The following is a 10,205-nucleotide window of genomic DNA, read 5'->3' on the forward strand; positions in this document are numbered from 1 at the left end:
CAAGTTTTGGTTATCTCTAATTTAAAAATATTATGAGTCATATTTATGTTTACCGAAGTTTTATTTTTAACCATAATCGATAATTTATCTTAATAAATTTTAATTCATATAGATTACAGGAGATATACAATTATAAAATATACTATTAATGGCAATAACTAACTAAGAATTAAAATTTTAAATATCGGTTATGATTTGTTTTTTGTATTAAACATGTTTGGTAATGATTATAACAGTGTATTAATTTATGACTATTTAATTTTATAGAAAGTAAATGTGAAGGTATGTATCTGGATATTAATATACCTACAAATATTTTACTTTATGCTATAGCAGACATATTTTTAATTATTTTATTTATTTTATTTTGTATTGAATTTTAAGTTGTTTAATATTTAACTTACTCGATATTATCATAGTTTTATTATTAATGGTAAAATATTCTGGTACAAAATTTAAAGAATCTACATGAAAGAATTTTAAAATTGTTTTTTACGAAAATCTAATATGATTGTACTGATGACTAATACTTTGACCAAAGATTTGGTGACTAAATACACATTTGTTGTTTGTTTTTAAACGTTAAAGTAGTCCATTGATTTCAAACCAAAAATCTATTCGTTTTGAATAACAATTAAAAGCAACAAAATATATTCGATATACGTATACATATATTATAAACATAATAAATTCTTGAGATTTTGATAGTTATATAGTATAGATGTTCCAAGAAAAATATGATCCCACGAAGTTTAATATTTTATATGATTACAATCTACTATTTAATTCGAAACCGTTGTAATATAAAATTAATCAAAAAAAAAAAAAAAATATATATATAAATACAAATTTAACTTATAAATAACAATAAGTGTAGTTATAAATTATCTCATTAATAAATACAAACTATTTATATATTATTTTTTAGAACCAGGTAAATATTTATTTGTAATATGAGTTATGTGATGGGTAATTAATCTCAATCCTAAAAAAACCACGATAACAAATAATTGTTTTTGTTTATTGTATGGTAAATTTATATAATTACAATTTTTTTTTAGATTCGATAGGTAAGTGCAATGTTTATCATTATCCTCACAATAATTGTGATAATAATAATTATCATAAGGTTTATTCCATTTTGCTATTAAACTATAACAACAAATTACATTTAACAATTTGTTTTCATTTAATTTAGACAGATTAAGAGGTACGTAGTTTTTGAATTTACAATCATACTAAATTAAAATACTATTTTATGTGAAATGTTTTTTAAAGTGTTATTTTCAATATTATCATAACAAATTTTTTTGATAAAAAAGATACTGTAAAAATGCAATGCTTAAATATCTTTTGTACTTTTATATTTAAAAAATATATACTTTCCGATTATCACAATAAAGTCAAGGCAATGTAATTTGTAATTACTTCCAAAACTCTTTTTATGTTTGAATCATCTTGTACAAATATAAATCTAAAGTCAAAATACTAAAGCAAGTTATGCCTATAAGCAATTTTTATGATAGATTATAATTTAAAAAAATACTAGTTATTCAATTTTTATATGTAAGTTCTTCGAATAAAAATATTGATTATAATTTTATATAACAACTAACTAGTAATTAACTTTTTTAGCTACTATTGGTACGTATATTTTTATTTATTGTTTTTTTTTCATATCGAAATGTGTAGTTTGTCTTATGCAATGTTTTAACTTTGTCTCAAAATACGAACAATTTTGTCCTTTAAATTTAATCTTTGTTTGTTGTTAAATAAAACTCTAGAATACAGAAATAGTTTTGTTTGTAGTTGTAACATAAAATGAGAATTCTAATTATTGTTATCTATGACGTCAGTATTAGAATGAAAAAAATCTGTAGTCCAGATATTAATAACCCCTTAATAATGAAACAACGTGAAATATATATAGGTAATATTTATATGAGATATTAACAGATACCTAAGTCTAATATAGAGAAAATCAAGAGAGGGTCAGTGTAATATTTTTTTTTTCTCAAACCCATTTTTGATATTGATAAGAAGTATTCATGCAAAATCGTGTAATCACTTATTACTAAAATTATGGAAAATACATTTTTTTGTTGGTATAGAATATTTGTTTTAAAGTAATTTAATAAAATTGGACTATGTATTCATTCAAAAAAAATTATTTAATAGAATTCAAAAGATATTTAATTGCTTTTAAAAAATATTTAGATTTATCGATATGTGATGGACTATAATTCTAAATACATTATAATTCAATAATTTTCATTAGCATTAGGGAAAACAAATTAAGCCTTACACAATAAATTTATTTTTAAAATATATTATTAAAATCATATGAAAAAAAATTATTTGTATTTATAATTAATGCCTATATATTACATTAAATATTTTTTTTAGAAAATATGGGTGAGAATCTTTTATGTTTACAGTATTTAATAGTTTTCTTTCATTCCCCTCTGGAACGATTAGATGATAAATAAAAAATACAAATAACTTATACCTATTTAGTTTTAGAAATTATGGTAAATTAATAAACCCTTATCATTTCCAGCTGATAAATGTACGTATAAATTATTGTCATTATCCAAAACTTACTATTATTTTTTTTGTGTGGAAATTTATATTAAAAATTGTATGATCTAGACTAAGCCAAGAATATATTAGTAGAAAAAAATATAATATGTTATTCGAATTTCACATTTTAGAACAGTAAGAATACATCTAAAAATAACATTCAAGGTGGTTTTTAGTATTTAATTGAATAAAGAAGTACGAATTATAATTCAAAATACTGAGAAAAATTCACGAGACTAAGAAAAAACGAATATAAATATTTAAGTTTGAAAACAACGATTTACTTTACATTAAGTATTACAAATCGGTCTTATTAGAATATTAGGGAACGGAGTACAGTTAAAGTTGGAATTTGTAACATGTTGTATCTACTTTAACACAAATAGAAATAAAATTAACAATTTTATTATGAATTTTAAGTTCAGAAAATAGAAAGGATTTTCATCATACTATAAACTTATCGATATTTAATCGAAACCGTTATTTAGTTTTTTATTATTGTCAAGGTTACACTACATAAGCACTATTTTTTTTTAAACAGAATAATTAATCCAAATGAAAATTTTATAAAAAATGTTCAGGTTACTATCTTCAAAAGATACTTTGTAATAATATATTGTTTCTATTAAATTTTTTTTTTTGTTTCTAATGATTTTATGATGAATTTAAATTGTACACATATATTACAGTGATAATTCATACAATTCTCCAATTCGTCTTTTATTTAATCATTATAATTTAAGATATGCTAAAATTAATAATAATAATTATAATTACTTTTTTCTAGCAAAGGGCAGTATGTAACTATTGATATATAACTTAATAATTGTTTATTATAAATATTGTTTATAATTCTATGTGTGTTGAACTTGAAGTTTATCTTAACTTTGAATTTAATATATATATTAATAATATAGTAAAAACCTTAGGTTGAACCTCACTTTTCTCATTAAAATAGTTAAAAATTTATTGATTTTTCTTGTATAAAAATATCTTAGTAATGAATTTAAAATCAATTAAGACTATCATATTTATGGTATTCATTTTTTTTATATCAATAGAAAAAATAAGATTTGAAAAAATAAAATTTAAAATAAACGAGTTTATTAAGAGAGATATTATTTTAATTATAATAAAAAAAAAAAGTATTTTTATAATAAAATAGCAAAATCCTAATAAATTTATTATTTATTGTTTGTTTATTATTTTTCAACTGAAGCTGGTATGTACCTATTGGTTATTATTATAATTAGTGTTTTTTTTATTTTATTCATATATATTTTATAATTAAATAATTAAATTTAATTTCGTTTGAATGTTTCTACAACACATTTACATAAGTAATACTTAGTTTTCTGAATTATTCTATAACAAATTGAAATTATTTTAAATCATCCTCAAGCAATAAATCAAAATAACTTGTAAGACGTAATTACTTATTTGTACTCAATAGTTTTTGATTTTTTATGATTCTCGACGTTATTTATTCAATCTGTTTGTATTTATTTTTCATTGTTTGAGATAATATCAAATATTATAAAGTAGTAAAATATGTAATGTAAAAAACTAATTAATAGATATTCATCTAAAACTCATACATTCCTATACTAAACAATATTAAATTTTCTATTTTTAACAAAAAATAGATGAAACTGGCATTACACTGAATAGTTTGTCAATTTATTGAGAATTTTCAATCAATTCCCTTTAATGTATAATTAAGTCGTTACACATAAGCATTAATTAATACTATTTTTTTTACCTTGTATTTTTTTTCTAGTTGACACTTGTAAGTTGTTTTTTAATTTTACTAATAAGTTGATTTTATACATTAATGTATTAGACAAATTTTAAATCCCTTGTATGTAGTTAAATACTTCTATGACTGTATATAAATAATAATTCGAATGGCAGATTTACATTTTTTTTTTTTTTAAATTAGTTTCATTCGTTTTTTAAAACTCTAAGTAAATAGTTAAAATACCATAGGTGTTTTTTTTTAATTTTACTTATTAAATTTCAATCTCTGTATCTCTTAATAGTATGAATCCAATGATAAATTTGTAATCATCTTACACTATTCGGTATAACATGTTTTACTTTTTAATTTGTGTATAATAGTAAAATAATTTGTCTTTTATTAGGTTATGCATGTATAATTCTTTTCTTTTGGACTTTTTCCATTATTTGCTCGAATACTACTTCATAAAGAATTAAAAACAATACAATACAATGATCTATCTTTGTATTCAGTTTTTTTATACTGTATCTTCTATATTCCTAGACGTGTTCCTTCTTATATTTTCTTAAGTATTTCTTAATTGGTAATTTTGCTCATCCATATTATCTTAGATCAGTTCCTATAACATTACATTGTGAATTATCCTAGTGTTTTAAATACTTTCACAAGAACGGTCCAAGTTACACGTTTGCATTCAATCCGACTACTTTTCTTCAGTCGGTTTCGTCTATTTATTTTTTCTCAATAATGATTGATTTTACACGGTACAATATATTGTATAACACATGTTTTGAACAATGTGATGTGTTTAATTGTACATATTTTACGAATATTAACTAATATTTTCACTTGACCATAAATTCTCATTACAGCTACAGTTGGTTAGTAAACAATTTTATTTTATTAATAACCATATAACAATTTATTTTAAGTGAAATAAGGAAGGAAATAATTTATAGCAATTTTTTTTATATTTTTTTATTTGTTGACTCATTATTAATAAATTTTATAAAAAAGTTATAATACTTAATTACATCGTTATAAATTAATTATCTTCTGATTCGGTGGATAAAACTTGATGTATAAATTATAAAATTTGGATATAAGCGGTAACAAGAGATGAGTTAACGTTTGCGTATTTTTGGTACTTAAAATGGAAAAAAGATTTTGACGAGTTGTAACTTGATCGGAGAAACTATTAGACAGTACTAGTTAAATATAAGATATCTACTATCTAGGATAAGTTGTGGCGTACTGTGTATACGATCATATTAGCGTAGCCGTGAGTGGAGATATAAAATTATCTAAAATGTATTTGAATAACTAGACTTCAATAATTGTTATTGTTATTTTTATTGCTTACTAAAAACTAATAACATTTTATACTTACATAAGTAAGTATATAACTTAAGTTTCATATTATATAAAGCGTGTGGCGTACTCGTACGGAATTCGATAATGCATAGTGTGTTGAAGTTTAATGTATACAGTAAACAGTCGTTGTTATATAGTGTTAGTATTGGTAATAGGTCATAACAATAATTCTGCGAGAATATATTGTTGCATATTTCAACAGTCATTTGTATTATGTCGTGTGACATAAGTTGGTAGGTATGAGTATAGCATAAGTTATAAACATAAAGAGATATTTAGTTATCATTTATCATTATTCTTAGATTGTAAAATTGAATTATAATATAAATAATATTTTTTATTAATTCGAATTGTTTTTATTTTTATAGATAATATGCGTACGTGTATTTTGTATAATAATAATAATTTTTTTTATTAATTTAATTTGATAACCTTACTTAAATTTTGTGTCTGATATTATTTATAATTATTTTCATCTTTATTTTTTCACTTTTTATTGTATTTTGTAGGTATTAAAGAGTTCAGTTAGGCCTAGTCTCCCATTATTTTTATGACTATTGTTTTCATTAACCTGTAGAAATATTTACTTTTCATAACAAGTAGGCTATGAATATTTTTTATTCTATTGAAATCAAACAAAATTTGAAAATTTATTATCTAGTAATAGTTAAACCATATTATATTTCTGTCGATTTAAAATTTTTCTGTATATATACATTTAGAGGCTTATGAATATATTTTTTTTTTATACAAAAGAAATTGCGGTATGATTTTTTAAAATTCATTAACATTAAATAACTAATAATATTTTTATTTTACTTTTTTAGTTAATTTGGTTTACAGTAAGTTTGAATTTAGAAATAGTTTGTGTAAAATATACCAAATAGCAATTTAAACATTATTTTTACCGTAAAATTTCTAAAGTTTATCTTAAAAAAATTATTATGAATATGGTGTATTTAACCATTTTTCATCTATTCGAAATTGAAATGAAGAATAAAGTTAAATTAATAATTAAACAAATTTCGTGATTTGTTTGTTCCGTATAAATAATAAAATATAAGATTATGTATTAGAAATAATTTTAAAATTACAATTTAATAAGAGTATAATTAAATATTATAATATGTAAGCGGCAATGTGTATAATATATTTAATATATAAAATGCCTAGGAAATCTATATTATACCTGGTGATTTTTATAGAGAAATGTATAATATATTTATTTTTCATGTACATTTCTTAAATATTTTGTCTAATAATTAGCAATTTCTTAAAACGACAAGCAGTAAATTGGTAATATGTAAAACAGGGAGATCACTAATAAAATCTTAAAAAAATCAATTTCTTTTTATTACAATAAAGACAATTAATTTTATCAGGACACATAAAAATATTTATTACAAAATACCAGTTTATTATTACAGAATATAGTGTATAAAAATGAAACAAAAAAAAAAAAAGAAAAAAAAGTTAATTTGTAAACTGTATTGGTAGTACACAGTTAATAATAATTATTGCTGATATAAATTGTACTAGAAAATAAAAAAAATCTATGTTGGGCGTAGGTAAGAGAAATACAACACTAATAAAATGAATTTATACTTCATATAATACCTAGGTAATTTAAACAATTTTATAGATTTTTGGCTGTAGTTGGTATTTTATAGAATTCCTAGACATTTTATAAAATACCAAATTATACATATTGTCGCTTATACATATATATTTATTTTTATCACTAATCATTTAAAACTTTAATAATATTTCGTGAAAGATACAAATAATAATTTTTGATTCTTTATATTTGAATACCTGGTATAACTGTATAAGCATGATTATTAAATGTAACATAAAATATCACTTACAAAAACCGATTTTAAGTTTAATAATGTAATCTTGTATTACACTCAATATTCTTTAAAATTAAAACATCATTATTACTGAAAAATTAGACGTAAAAAAATTTGTAATTCCCATGTTTTTTACGAATTTTTTTTAGCATTTGAACCTCAGTGCTTAAAGTGAAATCGTGATTTTATATCCTCGACGTTTTTTAGATTCTAAGCAGAGTCATGAATATATTGATTTTACAAAAATACGTGTTACATAATAAGTAGTCGAAAAAATGGTCCCATATTCAATTTTTAGGATAGTTTGAGATAGTAAACTAAGTCTAGTTGGTACTTTAGAATGAATCCAAGTAGTATGATTTAGATGGTTCAAGGGCCTAGCCCCTAGCCCATGCGAGTCAATGCCGCGCGCTGCCATTCCCCTCCATGCCGTGCCCGGCCGTGCCTCCTCCCCTCCATTTCACTACATGCTGTGCATTGCCCCCCTCCCCCATATCTATTGCTAAAAATAAAAATATTATATTATTCTTATAATTTAATTTATTATTATACTACTAATTTAAAATAGTATATTATTGTTAAAACAACCTAGTTAGTTATTTAATAATACATTCGATAAACATAGTTTGTAATAGTTAGCGACTCTTAAACATAAATTTCGTTAGAAATTATTTATGATTTCCTGATACCTTACATCTAAGTGAAAGTGTGAATGTATAGTATCACATATCGCTACCTAATAATATGATATTAGAATAACACAGTTCTCTAATCGTTAATGATGACTTGGTCATTATACATGAAACATTGTACACTTCACACTTATGGTGAAATATTTTTGTTTACCTAAAACCAATGACTTAAGGTTTAGAAAGTTAGTTCGTGCAAGACCTAATTAGAAGCTATTATTTCAACAATTTAAATGTATCCCAAAATAATTGAAAATATTATCTGGATTAACCTTTTAACATGGTAAATTACTAGGTAATATTTTACCAATCCATGGTCTAAAATGCTGACATTACCGAAATGTATTAGAAATTAATAATCGCCAAATCCAGCATTTATTAATTATCGGTCAGTACGTCTCCAGTCGTATATTACACAGTACACACAAATGAAAATCATTCTGTCTTTTAATATTTATAGTGAAATTTATTTTCAAAGTGTTTATTATTTTATTATATCAAACATTTGCTTGTTATATTTCTCTTTATTTTGTTTTCATTTTAAACATTATCAATATGTTTAAATGTATACAGTGCTCATCTGAATTTTCACGTAAAGACAATTTGGTTGCCCACCAAAAGAAACACAATGGTGTACGTTTTTCATGCTCTATATGTGTTAAAACATTCAATGACAAGTCTCACTGTAATAGACATATAAAAAACGTTCACGGTATGTATAATTTAATTACTTTCAATAATCGATTTTTTTTTTTGCAAATAATTAGTTACTTTATTTTAAAAGGCATTGCTGATGCCCAACCTACTCAACAAAATCAAAATGTTCAACCAACTCAATCAAAATGTGATGGAAAAGCGATTACATCACAAATCATCGCTTCAAACACTCCAACGGTTGCATTAACCAACAGTCAAACTACACAAAATATGGGTTCATCAAATGAAGCATCCAACGATTTATACAATAACGATGGTGACAATCGTACAATAATCATGGACGAACTTGAGAACACCGACTTGGCTGATACTATACAAGGTTGGTTCAATTATAATATTATATACACAGCGTAGATTCATATAGTAGTAGCAGTAAGTTTATTTATATCTAAAATAATATGATGAAATAGATAGTTTTGTATACTACATACAAATCATTACAAAAATAATTAAAATTTATACACTTGTAATACAATTTTTAGAATTTCGATCGATGGTTATCTAAAATTATTAATTCTTTCCTAATATTTCAACTATATACTTTAAATAGTAGTATATTATATTGTAATTTACTTATTCAACTATTCAACATATATATATATTTAATTTATTTGAAGTTAGGTAGATGATATACTACACAATATTAAAATGTTTAAAAAGATTTAGTGTTAGTATTAATATTATAGATAACATATAGGTTAATATTAGTTTTTTTTAATTTTTAAGATTTATATACAACCACAACTAATGGCAAACGCATTTCCACCGCTAATTCTACTTCGGCCGCTAAGGCGAATAAAGCACGCATGAACCTAGTTCAGTCTCCAGGCTTCGTAGAAATCTCATCTTCAGCAAATCGAAAAAATTATGTGGTATTACAGCAAAAATACTAATAATGTTCAAAACTTGATGTACTTCGTTCGGTACTGTCAAATGCTGATAGGATATTACCCATCGTGTAATTTCTTTGAAACTCAGTTGAAATTTTAACATAACGTGATGGTGTTGATTATATGCACCGCCACTCTGAACATATCAGTCGGATCGATCCCAATATGTATAAACTACGTTTCACGAAGTTCAACGATAAGTTAGTAGAATCAATAAGCTCCGAAGGCGGTGTTGGCGGGATATATGTAAGGTTTCTTGTATATACCCATTATCCGTGATTGAGTCGACCATGTTTGAAACACTTGTAAATTTATTTTTAAACGTGAAAAATGATTTAAGTACCTATAGAGAACAATG

The 10,205-nt window shown here is 23.0% G+C and overlaps 1 protein-coding gene across 1 annotated transcript; it reads left to right on the top strand.

Annotated features, from left to right (window-relative positions):
* The first annotated feature begins 8,771 nt into the window (after positions 1 to 8,771).
* LOC112598333 lies at positions 8,772 to 9,850 on the top strand. The gene is made up of 3 exons (XM_025344752.1): positions 8,772 to 8,952; positions 9,025 to 9,276; positions 9,684 to 9,850. Exons 1-3 carry the CDS (start codon positions 8,796 to 8,798, stop codon positions 9,848 to 9,850), a joined length of 576 nt encoding a protein of 191 aa, XP_025200537.1. The 5' UTR covers positions 8,772 to 8,795.
* Positions 9,851 to 10,205: the final 355 nt, after the last annotated feature.

Source organism: Melanaphis sacchari, unplaced genomic scaffold (assembly GCF_002803265.2).
Source record: "Melanaphis sacchari strain LSU unplaced genomic scaffold, SCAv2.0 Contig0_pilon_pilon, whole genome shotgun sequence".
Taxonomy (NCBI): Eukaryota; Metazoa; Arthropoda; class Insecta; order Hemiptera; family Aphididae; genus Melanaphis; species Melanaphis sacchari.